Source organism: Anomaloglossus baeobatrachus, chromosome 6 (assembly GCF_048569485.1).
Source record: "Anomaloglossus baeobatrachus isolate aAnoBae1 chromosome 6, aAnoBae1.hap1, whole genome shotgun sequence".
Lineage (NCBI taxonomy): Eukaryota > Metazoa > Chordata > Amphibia > Anura > Aromobatidae > Anomaloglossus > Anomaloglossus baeobatrachus.
The window spans coordinates 486437211-486458627 of NC_134358.1; the positions used below are offsets into that span (position 1 = coordinate 486437211).

General features: G+C 42.2%; 1 protein-coding gene across 1 annotated transcript in view; it reads left to right on the forward strand.

Moving 5' to 3' along the window:
- The window catches only part of LOC142243445 (ATP-binding cassette sub-family B member 5-like), a 130410-nt gene that overhangs the window by 64801 nt on the left and 44192 nt on the right, over positions 1–21417 (forward strand). Inside the window, exons 2-7 of the mRNA XM_075315384.1 lie at positions 9164–9285; positions 11639–11696; positions 18717–18867; positions 20689–20731; positions 20816–21007; positions 21093–21264. Of these exons, the coding sequence (XP_075171499.1) occupies positions 9164–9285; positions 11639–11696; positions 18717–18867; positions 20689–20731; positions 20816–21007; positions 21093–21264 (738 nt within the window). The remainder of the gene's footprint in view (positions 1–9163; positions 9286–11638; positions 11697–18716; positions 18868–20688; positions 20732–20815; positions 21008–21092; positions 21265–21417) is intronic.

The window sequence follows — 21417 nt, forward strand, 5'->3', positions numbered from 1 at the left end:
CACAGCCGACCCGGAAGTAGCTTCACCAGTGAGAGACACAGCGGTCGGAGACAGCATCCGGGAAACTTCAAGCAACACAGACAGCAGGAGCGGGGACAGGTGAGTTTATCTCCACGGATCACGGATAGCACATGGAGAACACACGTGTGCTATGAATCATGGCACACAGAGGGACATATGCATTTTTAACACATCAGTGAAAAATGTCTGTGTTTTTCACTGACGTGTGAAACAGGCCTTAGGAGAAGCTGGCCAGGGGTGGCACCAGGAAAGCAGAGGTTTTTTGTTTTGCTGTGGGGAGTGCATTGTTGTGACAGATACCTTTAGCATGAATATTTAGGACTGTCATGTCAGCTGGGATAAGAGTAATTTTAAACAGGGAATGCTTTTCAGAAATGATACTTGTGTTGGAGTAAGTATGATGTATAGGGGAAAACTACAAAAAGAGTATTTGGAGAGAATGCTGCAGACCAATTACTGGGCTACTCTCAGACTTCAAAATTATCTCATAGCCATTGGATATTGTATCACTTTCTCACCACTGGGGATTCTACAGTCATGGTCCCTGACGATTTTGAGAACCAAAGTTGTAAGAAGCCCTGACTGAAAGGAAATCATAGTCGATCATGCGCACTATCGCTTTATTCAATCTTAATAGGAATGTCATAGATTGCCAAGCTCAGCGTTCGGCTGGTCTTAGAAACACCCATTAGAATGAATAGCCCAGTAGTGCACATGATCAACCACCGCTACGTTCAGCCAGGACTCCTCAGAACTTTTCTTGGGATTGCTATGAGTCATAAGGGTGCTTTACACACTGCGACATCGCTAATGATATATCGTCGATGTCACGGTGTTTGTGACGCACATCCGGTGTCGCTAGCGACATCGCAGTATGTGACAGCTAGGAGCGACGATCAATGATCGCAAAAACGGCAAAAATCGTTGATCGTTGACACGTCGCTCCTAATCATAATATCATTGGTGTTTCATTCCGCAGGTTGTTCGTCGTTGCTGTGGCACCACACATCGCTGTGTGTGACACTGCAGGAATGACGAACATCTGCTTACCTGCGTCCACCGGCAATGAGGAAGGAAGGAGGTGGGCGGCATGTTCCGGCCGCTCATCTCCTCCTTTCCTCTTCTATTGGACGGCCATTTAGTTACACCGCTGTGACGTCGCTGTGACACCGAACGCACCTTCCCCTTGAAGGAGGGATTGTTCGGCGGCCACAGCGACGACGTTGAACAGGTATGTGTGTGTGATACTGCCGTAGCGATATTGTTTGCTACGGCAGCGATCACCACATGTCGCATGATTGACGGGGGCAGGTGCCATTGCTTGCGACATCGCTAGCAATCGCTAGCGGTGTTGCAGCGTGTAAAGCACCCTATAGTGGTCAGCTCTCCAGTGATCAGAATAATATCCCATCGATAGGTGATAACTTGAGAACACCAATTTAAAGAATTTAAAGTAATGATCTTGCTAACGCTGTCATTGACTACACTTTATGATGTGTGTTTGTTATGTAAGCACTTTTGGTGTAAAGAGAAGATGAGGGACATTACTGAGTGACTAATTATTTGGAAAAGTGAATATTTTGTGGATTGTTCCTTATCTTGTTAATTATGTTCTTTATTCCTGATTTTATATTTCTTGCATAACCAGCTCATACTGTTTGCCCTTGATTATAGCTAAGCATACAAATGTAGATAAGCATACGATAATGGAATGCTTATGTTTGTCATTTACATTATATAGATACTGATACAGGATTCCAGTTCTGAAAAATATATCTTACACTGAGGCTGAATGTGGGTAAACCAACATTATCAAAGTAAATTCACTTAAAGGGAAACCGACCTCTGATACAGGCTGACCAGTCCACAGGCAGCATGTAACAGACACTGGCTGTATGATCTAGGCCAGGTATGTTTGAAATGATGCAGAGTTTCAGAGAAAGACATATTTTTAAAGCCGTCGGGGACTGAGCAACATAGGGGATTAGTCAGACAGGCTCGTCCCCGGCAGGCCCTCCCTGCTTGCTGCTGTGGAGTGACCGGTGTCTCCTTGCATGTGTAGCACCCAGGGGGCAGGGGTCATCAGGCACGGGGAATCCTGTACCTGCTTTATGCATCACTGGGCTAGTGTGATGATCTCGGATGTTGCGGTGGCCTGCCCAGCTTCATGCCCTGAGGTTTACACCAATAAGGAGGGGAGATGATGGGGGATAGTAGTAGGATGAATGTCGTGGCGCCACCTTTGGTATATGGTCAGGGATTAGCCGCCGCTGCTGTCGCTGTCCTACGAGGCAGATGGTAGTAGCAGCCAGAGATGGCATTGCTCTCCACAGGTGGAGCGAGCCCGGGAGTAGTGATGGCATTTGGCGCCGAGGCACAGGGTGGCGGTGGAGGTAATAAGAATCCGAGTCAGTGGCTGCAGTTCCAGGTGTCTTTACTCACTCTTTGTGCCGCTCGCCCGGATAGTACTGGTCATCCGCTGTGATGGGCTCCGTCGACCCTGGATATGTTAGGAGAAGTCACCGTTGTTTGAAAGAAGAAGAAAGTCCCTTTTTAAGAGCTGCCCTTCCTGCCATCAGGAACCTGGCTGAGCGCTCCGCTCCAAGCTGCAGGCCCCATCCAGAGGAGAGAAAAAAGTGATGAAGGTGTCATGTCCCAGAACTGGTGTCCTGGGTAGACTGACTAGTGATTGTGTGAGTTTGCTCCTATTTCTACCCCAAGTGGAACCCGCCCACCAGATGGTTATCCTAGTTACCAGGACATTCCCATGCTTCGTGATGGCGAACCCCCTGCCTACCCTAGTCCAGCTTCCCAGTAAGAAGGCTCCTGAGCTTTATGTAAAGTGTGAATGTGGAACACCAGTGATTAACCCCCTCACTACCCAAGGCGAATATCGCACCTAAAATAAGGTGCAATACTCTGTGGCAACTGAATACTCAGGGGCGCCACACATGTATATGTAAGAGGGTCCTGGACTCTGTAGGCCCTCTCCTGAAAACGTTAATTGTCGCCACAAGACAGTGATGTATATAGTGTTTGATCTGAATAATGTGTTAATGCTTATTTTATGAATGTGGGCATTTGGTGGCCAGTTTTAGATGCTGCTCCTCAGCAAGGTATTGGAGGTTGCCTAGCGACAGGAGCAGTGAGACAGTCAATAGTTAAGACTAACGGGAGGAGTTAGATGTAATATAGTCATGCATAGACAATAGACAGGAGAGTTAAGGCTGCTTTACACACTGCAATTAGTCATGCGATCGCATTTGTGATCGCACCCACCCCCATCGTTTGTGCGGCACAAGCAATTTCTTGCCCGTATCGCACAAAGTCGTAACCCCCGTCACATGTACTTACCTTCCAAACGACCTCGCTGTGGGCGGCGAACATCCTCTTCCCGAAGGGGGAGGGACGTTCGTCGTCACTGCGATGTCACACAGCAGCCGGCCAATAGAAGCAGAGGGTTGGAGATGAGCGGGACGTAAACATCCCGCCCACCTCCTTCCTTCCGCATTGCCAGCGGGACACAGGTAAGCTGTGTTCATCGTTCCTGGGGTGTCACACGGAGCAATGTGTGCTGCCTCGGGAACAATGAACAACCGGACGTTTGATTTTTTGAAAATGAGTGACGTGTCAACGATGAACGAGAAGGTGAGTATTTCTGCTCGTTCACCGTCGCACGTAGCTGTCACACGCTATAATATCACTAACAATGCTGGATGTGCGTCACTTACAACGTGACCCCGCTGACATCTCATTAGATATATCGTAGCGTGTAAAGCCCGCTTTAGAGTTAAGTTGAGAAACATTGTGTGCAAGCCTGTTTAACACCGGAGGCCCAGAGATGGTTGTGGCAAGGCCTAAAACCAGTATTAGTGACTCAGGCAGAGGAAGGAACAGCAGAGTACCCTGATCCCAGTGTAATGAGTACCAGACCTCAGCTTGGGCAATTCAGGTCACGACTAATTCCAGTGGTAATAATCCTATAACTGAGAACTGGTATAGACTTGGGTGGACAGGTCATCAAGGAGAAAACTAGTAGACAAGCTTTGTCCAACTGAGGTCAGAAACCGCTAGCTGGAGCGGGAAAACAAGGGTTGAAGGCGACTCTGGCCTTGTGGGACTCCATGACTTACTGAGCGGAACCATGGTGTCAGATAGTGAGGGAGCGTACAGTGGAACAGCAGTAGTAGTACAAGAATCGTGGAGTACTCTGCAGTAGAAATGTGCGCTTAAGTCAAATGTTACATACCTACAATGTTCAACTATTGTCCACATAGTAATTATGTGAAAGAAATACTGTGCTTAACTATTAGTAAAAAACTGTTGAATGAGAACAATGCATCTGTGTCCCTTAATCCCCGGATGGAAATTTCTGGTTGGAGCAAGGGCCTAAAGAGATGCATGGCTTGCATGCACAAAGTCCACACACCCCACCAGAAACCCCACCAGTAATAATCCCTTTAGCCTTGCTCTATGGAAGAGACAAGGCGAGAGCCAAGAAAAGAGAGTGGCTGAGCCATAGGAGAGGGAGCCTCTTGACTACAACTACGCTGGGGTTAAGCCCGTGCCCCCGGCCTCCCCTCTTCACATTTATAGGGAGAGTCCTTTTCTCAACGGGTGCGACGATGGAGTATCCACATTGGAGTCTAGTTGGAAACTCAGGGCTCCTACAGCCTCTCCCACACACTCCCACGGAACGACATGTCTCTCCCTATTTATACACAGGGAGATATCGTTTTAAAGCATCATACAGCCAGTGTCAGATAATTTCTGCCCAGGTAGCACGTATCAGCTGTCAGGTCCTATTTAAACACATTTTGTTTTAATCTTTTTAACTTAACCAACCAAAGATCACAGCTATACTGTCAAGGAATAGGAAATGACCTCACTCATTCCTGAATACTTGGAGAGAGTTTTGAATACTGGTTGCACAATATCGGCCTTTACACTCACCATGTTTAATTATTACATTATATAACTAGTAGATGAATCATCTCTTCTTCCGCCTGTATATAAAGCTGAAAGCTGGTATGAACTGTCTTAGTCACTCCTCTCTCCTAGAATCAGGTCAGTAGAGCAAATATTTTTTAACAGGATAAGTCTCTTGGATATAATACAATGTAACTATGATAAAGTCAACCTTATAATAGTTTGTAGTAGTAGTTCAATATCTTCTATATGTGTTTGTTCTATTATATGTTAGGATCATTAAAAGGGATTATCTATTATTTCATAAAGCTTGTCACATGAAAATGACATGATGGTAATATGTCTGAGATTGTGATTGGTGGGTTCCAGGTACTGAACCCTCCCAATGTTGGATTAGACCAAGCCAAAGAAGCAATCGGGTATCCTTACCTATTGATCGGCTCGGCTTATCTCTGGTTGGACAGTCACGAGTTTCCCCATTGGAGCTTATTTGACACATTGGGGTTTTTTTGCCTTCCTCTGGATCAACATTTTAGGCTACGGGTTGAACTAGATGGACTTAGAGTCTCCCTTCAACCTTAAAACTATGAAACTATGAAAACACTATGAAACGAGTCAAGTATGGGTTTAAACATAAGACTTGATTAATAATTTTTATTCTTTTTACTTTTTTGTCTTGACAGTTTTTGTGCTCAATTCTTCAAAATGGTGTGGGTGGTTCGCTAATTTTGCGTAAAGTGAAAAGTCATCTTTACGTATGTCTTTTAAGGGGTTTTATCCATGAACAAACTTAATTTTAGAGTTCATTTTGACCAATAGATCTTGAAATAATAATAATAATTTCCACAATTGGATGTTATATAAAAAAAATGTTCCAGCGATAAGATAATCTTATATATGTGCTCCTGCTATGTACATGGTAGTGGTTGTGTCTGACCCTACAGGGATATGGTCTGATCATACCACAACTCCTGGGCAGGGGAGGACACAAATGAGAGTATACAGACATTACAGCAGAGGATCATAGATGATTCTTTTTGTGAGGTAAAACATTTCCTTGCCTGTTTTAAAAAAGTTTTACTTCAAAGAAAGAAATTTGTGATCACGTGCTGTGCTGTCTGTATACTTTTTTACTTTCTTCCTGGCCCAGGACATGTGGTATGATCAGTCCATGTCCCTGTACAGTCAGACACATCCATTACACAGTACATAGTAGGGGCACATGTAGAAGATTATCTCAGCAGAGGAACATTTTTAAAATTAACTTTCTTTATGGTAAAAGCCCTTTAAGCTTTTGTACTACATTTTCATGAAAAAGCCATATTTTTCTTACCAAAAGTTGAACAAAACCTTCTGGCATACTGTAGAACATTTACACAATGTATCAGGCTAAAAAGTGTAAACCAAGCCAACAATATCAAACTAAAAAAAACAAACACCTAAAACAGTGACTTTAACCCTTCCACGATATATGATGTATATTTACGTCATATGTCATGTCCCTGACTTTGATGTGGGCTCACTTGCCGAGCCTGCATTTTTCCGTGCACAAGACAGCTGATTTAATTAGGAAACATGTACCTCTAATGAAGATCCACCAGCAGCTGTTAACCAGTTAAATCCCACTGTCAATCTCTGACGACGGGATTTAACTTGCGACACATCATTCCATGCTACCATCGGTGGGGTACCCGTGGGTTGTCATGACCGTCAAGAGTCAACTGATGACCCCTGTGTCTGTCATTGCAATCCTCCTGTGAACGCCAGCTACAAGACGGCATTCATAGGAGATCATAATTTCTGCAAAAGTGATGTACTACTCTGTGCAGCACAAGCGGTCGGATGATCGCAGCTAAAAGTCCCCTAAAAAAACTAGTAAAAACAGTAAAAAGTTTTTAAAAAGTTTTAAAAAATTTGAAAAAAAAAATACAACAGTTCAAATCACCCCCCTTTTGCAACACTGAAAATAAAACAATGAAAACTAAATGAAAACAAATACATATATTTGGTATTGTTGCATCTAGAGATGTCCAACCTATCAAAATACAAAATAAAAGGATTTAAATTGGTAAATGGTGTAACAAAAAAAAATCAAAACTACAGAATTGCATTATTTCACTGACACATAATAAGAAGTGATTAAAAAATATCAGTAAAAAAGTTAGCTCAGGGTGCAAAAAAAAAAGCAATTGCTCAGCCCCAGATTCTGAAAAATAAAAACGTTATGGTCACCCCCTTCATCATTTTCAGTAACACATCATTCTTATATATCATTTTCCGTAGTACATCATTCTTATATATCATTTTCAGTAGTCCTCCCCCCTCCCCCCTTCATATTTAACTCCATTGTTCTCAGAAAATGGTGCCAAGATCTATTTTTTATTTGCACAAATGAAAAGAGGGATATGGGGCAAATGAAAAACAGTTGAGAAATACACAAAACTGGACCAAAAAAGGTGTAAACGCAATAATAATTTTTTTTAGGTCTCTGGATTTATATAAAAAACTGACAAATGTGAAATGAATTGTGCCCTATAATTATTGAGACACTTAAAGGAATAGATCATCAATGTCACATCAGTGGGTGTTCGACACCCGACATCTTCAGCAGTTATTGGCACCACATGTGGTTGGAGGTAGACGATGGGGAGAGCTGAACGTCACAAAGTTTAGCAGAGAATGCTAGGTACTGTAGTTAGAGGGAACCTGTCATCACATTTGTTGCCTATAAGCTGCGGCCACCACGAGTGGGCTCTTATATACAGCATTCTAACATGCTGTATATAAGAGCCTAGACTGCTGTGTAGAACATAAAAAACACTTTATAATATTGACCTAGAAAGTCGCTCCAGTGCAGACTGGTCGAATGGGTGTCTCCGTTCTCTAGGACCAGTGCCTCCTCTTTCGGCCATCATAGTCCTCCTACTTCTGAAGCCTGGGTGCATGACGCGTCCAAGTCATGCACACAGGCCGATATTGAGGTCCTGCGCAGGCACACTACAAAACTTTGATCTGCAGGGTAGATCAAAGTGCACCTGCGCAGAACCTCAGTACCGGCGAGTGTGTATGACGTAAGACATGTCATGCACGCCGCCTTCAGAAGAAGGAGAACAGAGATGGCCGAAAGAGGAGGCGCCGGTCCCGGAGAATGGCGCCACCCATTTTACCAGTGTGCACCGGAGCGAGCCCCTAGGTGAGTATTATAAAGTGATTTTTATGTTCTACACAGCGGCCTGGGCTCTTATGTACAGCATGTTAGAATGTTGTATATAAGAGTCCACTGGTGGTGGTGATCGCAGCTTAAATCTGGTGACAGGTTCCTTTAAGTTCATATTATCAAGAGGATATGTCATCTATATTAGATGCTGCAAAAACCTCTTGAAATGGAATCTGTCAGCAGGAATTCACATCCCAAACTGTTTATATGTGCATGTAGTTTTTAAAGTCAAGTCCAACAATACCTTTACCGAGACAGTCCGTTCCTACATTAATGAGAAATCAGCGTTTTAATTGATATGTAAATGAGGCTCTAGGTGTGATGCCTCCGTTCAGTCCAGCTCTTTTTATTAAAGTCACACAGCATAAAGGCTGTCAGTGAAGCAGGAAGAGGAGGCACTAAGTGAGGAACAGAGCTGGAGTGACTGAGGCTTCAGATAACAATAGTTCTTCAGAATCATCTGCATATCAATTCAAATGCTGGATTTCTCAGTAATGAAGCAACAAACTGGACATGTAAAGGTATTACTGGACTTCATGCACATATAAATAGTTTTGATAGGGGAGGGAAATCCTGCTGATAGATTCCATTTACTGTAAGTTTAAAAATACATTTCATAATGCTTACAACACAATAAAATGTATCATGATTATCTGAATTTTCATCACTGTATAACCATTTGTAGGATAACCGATTTGCGTTTACTTGACAGATATTTTATTTGTATCCCAGAATAACGGTCTTCAGGTTGTCCTGCTTGTATATTACTTCCATACACTACACTCACAAGACAAATTCTAGAATTTAGAAAAATAGTCTCATATGAGTGTTACATAGCTACATTTACATTTTAATGACTATAATACGAAAGTATTCAGTACTGGTAACTTAGAACCATAATTTCACATGATATCACATTACTGATCTTTTAGCTATGACCATGTGCAATCTAATGTGACTAATTCTAGATACTTCAATCTTCTTTATTCTACGTAGTGGTTTTCTTGGTTGTTTCGCTTAAGTGAAATCATGGCCGATGTTAAAGATTCTGACTCAGGGGTGAATAATAATAATCCGAACACAGAAGTATTACTGGAAGAAGCAAAAGACACCAGCAGGTACAGTACAAAGAATTACAAAGATTAGATTGCTATTAATTTCTTGCACCTTTCACTGGCTTAAAAATAATCTGTCACCAGAAGTTCACCCTCAAAACTATTTATACTTAGCGCTTTCAAAGAAAATCCAGCAATACCTTTACATGGCCAGTCCGTTCCTCCATTAATGAGAAATTGGCATTTAAACTGATATACAAATGAGGCTGTAGATCTGTAGCCTCTGTCACTCCATCAATCAAACAGGAGGAGTCATCCTGGGTGGGTGTCATGTCCTCACCAGAGTCTGCTCCTGCATATTCAGTTATGCAGCCAGAGCCGACCCAGAAGTAACTGCAGCAGTGAGAATCACTGCGGCCAGATGCAGCAGAGCCGGAGATTCAGCACCCCGGACAGCAGGAACGGGGGCAGGTGAGTTTATCCCCATGTGCAATCATGCAGTATGGATCACGAATCACGGATTGCACATGGACAACCCACGTGTGCCGTGAATCATAGCACACGGAGGGACATAGGTATTTTTAACACGGCAGTGAAAAAAGTCGGTGTTTTTCACTGACGTGTGAAAGAGGCCTTAAGGGTACTTTACACACAACGATATCGCTAACGATATATCGTCGTGGTCACGGTGTTTGTGACTCACATCCGGCGCCGTTAGCGATATCGTTGTGCGTGACTAAAAGGAGTGACGATCAATGATCGCAAAAACGTCAAAAATCGTTGATCGTTGACACGTCGCTCCTTTTTATCATATTATTGGTGGTGCATGCCGCTGGTTGTTCGTCGTTCCTGCGGCATTACATATCGCTATGTGTGACACCGCAGGAACGACGAACATCTCCTTACCTACGTCCACCAGCAATGAGGAAGGAAGGAGGTGGGCGACATGTTCCGGCCGCTCATCTCTGTCCCTCCTCTGCTACTGGGCGGCCGCTTAGTGACGTTGCTGTGACGCCGAACTAACCTCCCCCTTAAAGGAGAGATCGTTCGGTGTCTCCAGCGACGTCGCTAAGCAGGTATGTGCGTGTGACGCTGCCGTAGCGATATTTTTCGCTATGGCAGCGATCACCGCGATGACAAAACAGCAATGTGGACGGGTGATATCGCGCACGACATCACTTGCTATCGCTAGTGATGTCACAGCGTGTAAAGCACCCTTTACATAATGTTGTGAACAATATTTGAGAGATAAAAGACTTCTGTGTACATATAAAAAGTCTTAGGGGTACTTTACACGTTGCGACATCGTTACCAATATATCATCGGGGTCACGTCGTTAGTGATGCACATTCGGTGTCGGTAACGACATCGCAACGTGTAAATCCTAGGTGCGACGATGAACGAGCACAGAAGCGTCAAAAATCGCTGATCCGTGTCACGTCGTTCATTTCCATAATGTTGTTACTGGCAGCGGTACGATGTTGTTTGTCGTTCCTGCAGCAGCACACATCGCTGTGTGTGAAGTCGCAGGAACGACAAACATCTCCTTACCTGCGTCCACCGGCTATGCGGAAGGAAGGAGGTGGGCGGGATGTTATGTCCCGATCATCTCCGCCCCTCCGCTTCCATTGGCCGCCCGCTTAGTGACGTCGCGGTGACGTCACGGTGACACCAAACGCACCTCCCCCTTGAGGAAGGGATTGTTCGGCAGTCACGGCGACATCACCGACAAGGTATGTGCATGTGAAGCTGCCGTAGCGATAATCTTCGCTACGGCAGATATCACCAGATATCGCATGTGCGACGGGGTGGGTGCTATCACGCTCGACATTGCTAGCAATTGCTAGCGATGTCGCAACGTGTAAAGTACCCCTTAGATCTTTGAGTTCAGATCATGGAAAATGGGAGCAAAACTAAAGTGTTGGGTTTATATTTTTGTTCAGTGTAAAACCACAAATAGTAATTTAAGGGTTGAAAAGTGGAAAGTAACAACGCCCCACTAGTGAAGAACAAGTGTGCTCTCCACTGCTCGTTACTGAATTAAGCATTGGGGCGTTTGGGTGCGACTCAAGTATAAAGGAAGTCAATGGTAAATTCGAGCATTTTTAAACTCCAATGCTCGATCTAATAACGAGCAGTGGCGACCATGCTCGCTCATCACTACTCCTCACTTATTTGCTATTTGTTTATTTAACCTGAAGACTATATAATACGTTTTTTAAGATAAAAAGATAAATTGAACATTTTACAGTAAATATAAAAATATAAAAAAGTACATTTTTGTTACATTATTCATTAGTAAATATATGTAAAATGCAGTACACATAATATTATAAAGAGCTAATAACTATATAAATAGGCTTTGGGCAACTATCTATGTGATTGAATAACAGATCCTGTAATGTTTTCTTTCTAGTGATGATGGAGAAAAAAAAACAAAAGAAAAACCAAAGATGGTTGGGTCACTTGAAATTGTAAGTCAATTCACAAAGCTCATTTTTAAGGTTGCTGTTTTCAGAAATATATTAATAGAATCATTTATAAGGAGGAATTACACAAATATTAGTTTTAATAAAAGAATAATAATATCTTGGAAACCATTAATTTAAACACTAACTGACCGCCATCATTATGAGCACAGTCCTATAGGCTCTTTTTAATGAGAACACTCACTAGACTCCTATATCCAATAAAAAACAGAATTTAAATGAGTGAAGTCTATGGTTAATCTTCAACATGAAATTATATTTTAGACCATTTGTCTGTTTAGCACATATTGCTCTTATAGGGGCTAGTGATGGGCAGACTCACAGATACCCGGGATTGGCGAGTCCAACCAGGTTAAAAAAAAACACAACATTTTGGGCCCGGATTAGCCCCATACACTTGGATTGCATAAACCTGCAAATCCCAATATGTACAGTACTTAAAGAAGCACGATCACTAAGTTTATTAAATGTGTATACAGTCATATGAAAAAGTTTGAGCACCCCTATTAATGTTAACCTTTTTTCTTTATAACAATTTGGGTTTTTGCAACAGCTATTTCAGTTTCATATGTCTAATAACTGATGGACTGAGTAATATTTCTGGATTGAAATGAGGTTTATTGTACTAACAGAAAATGTGCAATCCGCATTTAAACAAAATTTGAACGGTGCAAAAGTATGGGCACCTCAACATAAAAGTGACATTAATATTTTGTAGTTCCTCCTTTTGCAAAAATAACAGCCTCTAGTTGCTTCCTGTAGCTTTTAATGAGTTCCTGGATCCTGGATGAAGGTATATTTGACCATTCCTGTTTACAAAACAATTCTAGTTCAGTTAAGTTTGATTTTCGCCGAGCATGGACAGCACGCTTCAAATCATCCCACAGATGTTCAATGGTATTCAGGTCTGGGGACTGGGATTGCCATTCCAGAACATTGTAATTGTTCCTCTGCATGAATGACTGAGTAGATTTGGAGCGGTGTTTTGGATCATTGTCTTGCTGAAATATCCATCCCCTGCGTAATTTCAACTTCGTCACTGATTCTTGCACATTATTGTCAAGAATCTGTTGATACTGAGTTGAATCCATGCGACCCTCAACTTTTACAAGATTCCCGGTGCTGGTATTGGGCACACAGCCCCAAAGCATGATTGAACCTCCTCCAAATTTTACTGTGGGTTGCAAGTGCTTTTCTTGGAATGCCGTGTTTTTTTGCCTCCATGCATAACGCCTTTTTGTATGACCAAACAACTTAATCTTTGTTTCATCAGTCCACAGGACCTTCTTCCAAAATGTAACTGGCTTGTCCAAATGTGCTTTTGCATACCTCAGGTGACTCTGTTTGTGGCGTGCTTGCAGAAACGGCTTCTTTCGCATCACTCCCCCATACAGCTTCTCCTTGTGCAACGTGCGCTGTATTGTTGACCGATGCACATTGACACCATCTGCAGCAAGATGAAGCTGCAGGTCTTTGGAGGTGGTCTGTGGATTGTCCTTGACTGTTCTCACCATTCTTCTTCTCTGCGTTTCTGATATTTTTCTTGGCCTGCCACTTCTGGGCTTAACAAGAACTGTACCTGTGTTCTTCCATTTCCTTACTATGTTCCTCACAGGAGAAACTGACAGTTTAAATCTCTGAGACAACTTTTTGTATCCTTCCCCTGAACAACTTTGTTGAATAATCTTTGTTTTCAGATCATTTGAGAGTTGTTTTGAGGAGCCCATGATGCCACTCTTCATAGGAGATTCAAATAGGAGAACAACTTGCAAGTGGCCACCTTAAATACCTTTTCTCATGATTGGATATACCTGCCTATGAAGTTCAAAGCTCAATAAGTTTACAAAACCAATTTAGTGCTTTAGTAAGTCAGTAAAAAGTAGTTAGGAGTGTTCAAATCATGAAATTGATAAGGGTGCCCATACTTTTGCACTGGTCAAATTTTGTTTAAATGCTGATTGCACATTTTCTGTTAGTACAATAAACCTCATTTCAATCCAGAAATATTACTCAGTCCATCAGTTATTAGATATATGAAACTGAAATAGCTGTTGCAAAAACCCAAATTGTTATAAAGAAAAAAGGTTAACATTAATAGGGGTGCCCAAACTTTTTCATATGACTGTATGTGCATGTAAGGAGTGAGTTTGATTATACTCTCTTTGGTGTCCAGTGCCATTCTGCTTTGCTTCTATTTGACGTCACAGCAATTGTGACTATCCGGCTCATTCTGTGCTCTATGTGTGACTCAGAAATTTCTTTTACAATGAAAGCCTATCGGGCCTCTTTCGACGCTCCATATACTTACATTGTAGAAGTCACTTCCAGGTCACACAGAGCGCAGTGTGACCTGGAGAGTCTGCAGAATGGTGACGTCACTGAGAAGAGGAGCAGAGTGCACTGGACACTGGAGAGAGCAGAGTTAGGATATTATATCAATGCACTACATCACATGCACATATACACATTTAATGAAAAAAGTTAGTTCCACGCCATGTCATTTCAATGACATTAGCAGGATGATGCGGACAGCAGCATGCTGGCCTCATCACAGCACTGCCCATCAGAATCGGTAGTTGACGAGCGTTCCCCTACCCCCTCCCAGTACTAGAATCAAAACCATCCGAAACACCATTATAACTTTCAATCATAAATGGAAACTCCAAAACATATAGAATCTCAGAAACAACGGAGTCATATTCCAAAATTTGTGAATATAAAATATAATCTTTTATTCAACATTCATAAAATACAAAAATATACGTGACAATTGTATGAAAAGGGGGAGATAAAGTGCAGGAAGAAGGGCAAGTATATACCACGGAATATAAAAGTAATCTGGGAGCACAGATCAAATAATTATTGCACAAGCCAAAAGGTGGTTGAAAAAATGTATATCAAGTGCAAATATAGATATGTTAGTTAAATAGTATTGCTCTCTGCCACATATGATAGAGGAAGCCTTATATCTAACACATACAGAGCACATAGTTTTCTGTAGGCATACACCCTAACTAAGATAATGATATAGGTATAATATCAAAGGGGATATAAGGTATCAGGTATAAGAGAACGTAGATATATAGTGGATCAACCACAGGGGGCAGTTTACATATAATGACACATCAGTAGATCATGCTCACCCAAAGTGATAATTCCAGTTGATAATGCTGTCCAGGGGCCCGACGCGCGTTTCGCGTTGGGCTTCCTCGGAGGCCCATCCTAGTACTGCAGTTTTGTTTAAATGTATTCATGTCTGAGCTTAGAGACGAGCATATGTTTGAATACAGGTGGAAAGTAACCGGCTGCGAACAGCAGGAAATCCTTTGACGGACCACGAGCGGGCCTTGGGCCATATGTGTTACAGGCCTGTTCTAGAATGTTATTTCTACTCAGACAAAATGTGAATGCTACAGCCGGTCAGAGTGCAATGATTGGCTGCAGGGCCCATGGGACACCCCCACTGGATGTTGATACCAGCAGCCCAGTAGGGAACATAGTACTAAGTACATACGAGCAGCACCAGTCTGAGATTTGAAATTTGCTTTTTTTATTTTCTTCAGTTAAACATAAAAGAGGAGCAGGTTTTATTTTATAGGTTTTACCAGCTGTACTACCCGGCTTCGCCCGGGTTAATAACTGCTGTTAACAAAATAGAATGTATTAACATTCCCGGGATAGAATGTATACATTGAATATATTAACGCCCGGGATAGTAACTGTCTCTCTGTTTCTCTCCCATTCTCTGTCTCCCCCTCTGTATAATTCTCTCTGTCTCTCTCTCTATCTTTGTCTGTCTCTCCCTGTCTGTCTGACTGTCTCTGTCTCTTTCTCCGTCTGTCTTAATCTCTTTCCCTATCTGTCTATCTATCTCTTTCCTTGTCTGTCTATCTATCTCTGTCACTTTCCCTGTCTGTTTCTTTCCCTGTCTCGCTCTCTATCTCTTTGTCTGTCTGTCTCTTTTCCTGTCTTTCTCTGATTGTCTCTGTCTCTTTCACCGTCTGTCTCAATCTCTTTCCCTGTCTATCTATCTCTTTCCTTGTCTGTCTATCTATCTCTGTCACTTTCCCTGTCTGTCTCTTTCCCTGTCTGTCTCTTTCCCTCTCTTTCCCTGTCTGTCTCTTTCCCTGTCAGTCTGTCTCTTTGTCTGTGTCTGTCTCTTTGTGTCTGTCTCTTACCCTGTCTATGTCTGTTTCTTACCCTGTCTGTGTCTGCCTCTTTCCCTGTCTGTGTCTGTCTCTTTCCCTGGCTGCATTGTGACACGCCAACATTTCATATAAGGGCGTGGCTGCGCATTCTTCTGAAGTTCTGGCTGCACTGTGGCTCCCAGCTCCATCTGCTTTAATGGAGGCAGGTTTTTTGGCGAATAACTGTAAAGAGCGGGGTTAAAATTTCCCCTCAAAACATAGCCTATGACGCTCTCGGGGTCCAGAAGTGTGAGTGTGCAAAATTTTGTGGCTATAGCTGCGACGGTGCGGATGCCAATCCCGGACATACACACACACATACATACACACATTCAGCTTTATATATTAGATTTTAAAACTGACGAGAAAGAAAAAAGCTGTAGAAAGCTGTGTCCTTGTATACCTTTGAATAGTGTAATACATATTGCTGGTAAGTTTAGAGTCAGTTTTGTGTATGGCCTGTGACTTTTAAAGGGACTGTCTTCTTTCAGTAAGATTTTGTAACCAACTGCAGTTTGTTATAAAACAATAAACCGTACTTTACTAACCCTTCCCAGGTCTAGCGTTGAGTCCCTGGTGCTCCTGATGTCTGGTATTGACTGTGGCACTGATGTCACGATGACATTGTGGAAGCCAAACAGAGAGCTCAGTGGCTTTGCCTGTGTAGATAGAACTGATTAGCTCCTGTATTGTTGAAGTGACAGCAATGCTGCGGTCAATCACGGACTACAGAAGTAGCACCAGAGACTCATCACTGTATGATGAGAAAAATGCAATTTTGTTTTTCATAACTACGTGTGTGAAGCTGGTGACAAAGATTATCTGAAATGGAATAAGGCCTTGAAGTTAGTTTACGCCTTGCACAAGACTCAGTAATTAACACCGACAAAGCAAGGGTCAACTGAAACATGTGTTTCCTATGAGACAACTAGGATAGAGGTTATATTCACTGAATGAAGGCACAATCCTTTTTCAATTATACACAGTGTTAAAGTATAGAGCTTGGTGGTAACACAACAATAATGGTACTGAGCTATGCAGTTACACTTTGGAGTTGAGGCACCGAGCATAGTTGTTACAATTGGCAATAGGAATATGGCTCGAAGTTTAAAATATAAATCACGGCTGGTGGTTCCAAGGCTTATCAGGCTAATACAGTCCCTGCCTGTTAGGACACACTGTTCACCAAAATCGTTTTGACTTGTACTCACACAGGCTACAGGCTGAAAACAATCGGCAATTTCTTCCACTATCTGTGGTCAACTTTATAGTCAATAATCATAACAACAGTCCACAGCAGATCCTATAGACAGTGGTCCGTAATCATCATGTTGGATAATAGAATGGTTATCTCTCTCAGAAGGACCAATTCTAATCATCAATTCTTCTCACTCCCCCAACCCAGGACATGTGTGCCACGATTTAAAATACAGTTTTGTACAAAATATCAAACAGAGTTTATCCAATTTAATATTCAAAATGAAATAGCTTAGCATAACATGGAAAAGGAAACACTAGTTACCGTACTTCAGTTGCGATCCGAGTTCAGAGATACATTAGAAGGAATAGGATTGCTCAGTAATAATCAGAGTGCCCCCTTATAGGCATCCACAAAAGTCACATGATGATTACAGCAATACCGATCATACTCACGGATATAGTATTCTTATGGTGGTCATACAGAAGTTATTGGGCGACAGTACTGGCAACGTTAACAGTATAGGAGGCTTTAGGTCGATTAATACAGTGTTTCCTCGAAAATAGAACAGTGTCTTATTTTATTTTTTTCCCCTGAAAAATGCACTAGGGCTTATTTTCGGGATAGGTCATATTTTTGGGTAACACAGCTAAGTTTACCCCCGAAATAAAGCAGACATCCCCCCAGGAGAATCACACTTACCAGATCCTGGATATCTATGTCGCTGTATTCCACAGCATTCGCTTCACCTACTGGTCGAAAGCAGTATCACTCTTGCAGAATTATTGAGAGCGGAGTGATACTGCGACCCGGTGTGTGTGTGTGTGTGTGTGTGTGTGTGCGTGTGTGTGTGTGAGGGAGCAGAGGGATACTGTGATCAGATTTGTGGTTAAAAACGAAATGTTACTGTGATCAGAGGTGTGTGTATGTGTGTGTGAGACAGTGGAGTGATACTGGGATTGGATGTGTGGTTGAGAGTGGAGTGATACCGTGACCCGAGTTGTGTGTGTGTGAAAGCAATGGCATATTGGACCGGACCTGTGTGTGTGTGTGTGTGTGTGTGTGTGTGTGTGTGTGTGTAACAAGGTGGAGGTATACTGGACCCGATCTTTGTGTGTGTGTGTCTGTGTGTATGTGAGGGCAGAGTGATACTGGGACCTGATGTGTGTGTGAGAGAGTGCGGAGGGATACTGGACCTCATCTTTATGTGTGGGTATGTGAAAGCGGAGGGATACTGGACTGGATCTGTATGTGTGTGAGAAAGCGGAGGGATACTGGACCCAATGTGTGTGTGAGCAAAGTGTCCTGCTGTCCTTCTTTAACTTTTTTAGCTGCCTGGATACGTCATTATTGAACTGCAACAAGGGTTATATTTTTAGCAGAGCTTAAATTTTAAGCATACTCCAAAAAAGTCAAATATTCCTGCTAGGGCTTACTTTCGGGGTAGGTCTTATTTTCGAGGAAAAACAGCATATCAATAATGTAACAAACATGAAATCAATTAAAATAGTTCTCCTTAATGTAAAAATCTACAAAATAGCCTTTTAGATGACACTACTGTTGTACTTCTCCACTATCTACAATTTTAAACTATTGAGTTTTTACCCATTTCTTTCTTAGTTTCGATATGCGAGTCGGCTGGACATTTTCTACATGATTACTGGATTATTTGGAGCGATGGGAAATGGTATTTGCCAACCACTAATGCTCCTTGTGTTTGGTGACATGACAGACAGCCTTGTATGTCACAACTCATCAATCCAAAACACAAGTAAGCATTTTACTATATATTTTTTTTTCCATTATGTCCTGTTTATTAACATTTTCAGACATGTAATTTATGATAGTTCAATGAGAGCTGTATAAATTCATTCCTATTAAATAATGCTTATTTTCATATTATTAGCTTTCATTATTATCCTAATGAGTGCCCCATTGCCTTCTTAGTGATATCTGGTTTGTGTATCCATGATAAAAAGGATTGGGAGGACGAGCATGGGGAGTCAGGTACATATCCTGCACATGCTCCGTCATAACTGAGATCCATCTAACTCAACATATTGTACGAATGACTTTAAGCAAGGCTCTTGAAACATAAATAAGTTGGTTATATGTAATTGAAACGTCGCATTAGCTGTCTTTGTATACAGCTTCAGATGCTCAATGCACATGTTCTAATTTCCATTAGTTCTTGCATGGATCTGGCCAGTGAAGGGGTCTCATATTAGTGCGGTACATATGTAAGATGAGCAGACATTAAAGAATGAAGACTGACTGTGCTTGATATACCATCTGATCACGGTCTTTTTCATGACATTGCATAGCGAGCACCACTAGGTGCAAGGGGTTGCCATCCTTAAGATAACAGTTAAGGTCTACATATACATTAACTACTGCAGCGTATTTATTTTTATTTCCTTGCTAAAGTGGTGCTTTAAATCTAAGGGGCACTTTGCACACTACGATATCGCAGGTGCAATGTCGGTGGGGTCAAATCGAAAGTGATGCACATCCGGCATCGCTGTCGATATCGTAGTGTGCAAAACCTTTTACATACGATTAACGAGCGCAAAAGCGTCATTATCATATGATCGGCGTAGGGTCTGACATTTCCATAATGCCACAGCAGCGACGGTACGATGTTGTTCCTCGTTCCAGCAGGCAGCACACATCGCTGTGTGAGAAGCCGTAGGAGCGAGGAACATAACCTTACCTGCGGCCCGGCTGCAATGCGGAAGGAAGAAGGTGGGCGGGATGTTTACGTCCCGTTCATCTCCACCCCTCCGCTCCTATTGGCCGCCTGCTGTGTGACGTCGCTGTGATGCCGAACACATTGTTACCGATGTTGCAGCGTGCAAAGTACCCCTAAGTCTCTGACTTACACTCTTATGCTCACCTGCCGCCATCTTCTGTTATCACCGCTGCTCCGGTCGGTCTCCAAAGACTTGTGACTTGCTGGTAGCTCTAGTGTTTCATGGAGTAAGCTGGAGGTCACAACTCAATACAAGTCTATGAAAGCCTCATTATGGCTCTCATAAAATTGTATTGAGAGCTTTGATGTAACATCTTACTTGTGCCAGTCAGAAGTTAAAAGCACAAGATAGCACCGTCGGAGTGACACTGAAAATAGGTGAAGATGCTGCCGGGTGAGTATAGGAACTTAGATTTAAAGCACCATTCCAGCCCTGAAACAAAAACAAAAATTGCTGGAGTGGTGCTTTAAACTAACGTAGGCCAAACCCACCAATTTTGATGGGTTTAGCCTATAGTGTAATGTATATAAAAGCCTTTAAAAGATGATGTTGTTGGAAAGTTAGATCTGGCATGTCCGTTTTTGGATAGCCAATCCTTTTGCTCTCTAAGAGATAAGTGACCGCCAGAGATGTCTATGGAATACTCGGATGAGATAGCTGCTGGCCAAACAATCGGTGAAACCATCGTTCTTTGTCTAAAGTGAGGGTGGCTTTAAATAGTTGCATTAATAAGTAAACCCCCAACAACTCTGACATTTATCACTTATGACCCTCAGCAGAAAAGCCCTTACCCATACTCAATACAATATATTATAGCACAGTTTCTCTTTTTTTTACAGGTGAATGTGAAAACTCCAAACCTTTTCCTGAACAGATGACAGAGTAAGTTTTTTGGTTTCTATGACTTTTAGCTACGTGTCATGGTGCAATAATTATATCTAATATGATATTACTTTGCATCACCAGATTTTCCCTGTACTACGTGGGAATCGGAGCAGGTGTTATGTTATTTGGATATGCCCAAGTTTCTTTTTGGGTTCTAGCTGCAGCAAGACAGACGAGGAGGATGAGGAAGATGTTTTTTCATTCAGTTTTGTCTCAAGAAATTAGTTGGTTTGACGTTACCAAATCGGGAGAACTTAACACTCGTCTTACAGAGTAAGAGCACCACTGTTCTAAACTCGTCTTCTAGAAACATTTACATTAGTGTATGTATTAACTACAGCTGTAATTGTTTTTGTAGGGATGTCAACAAGATCAATGATGGAATAGGAGATAAAGTCGGCCATCTTGTGCAGAATGTTACATCCTCCTTAGGAGGACTACTAATTGGACTAATCAAAGGTTGGCAACTTGGCCTAGTCATATTGGCCACAAGTCCCCTGGTGACAATTGCGACTGCACTCTGTTCTAAGGTAAAACCTTCAATTCATTGGAGTTCATTCAAATTCTATACACTAAAAAATGTGTTTAATATATGACCTGGGTTTGTACTGACAAATGGAATGTAAGCATGAAGGATCTCCTTAAAATGATTCAATATTACTTGAAAACTGCAGATTTGTTTA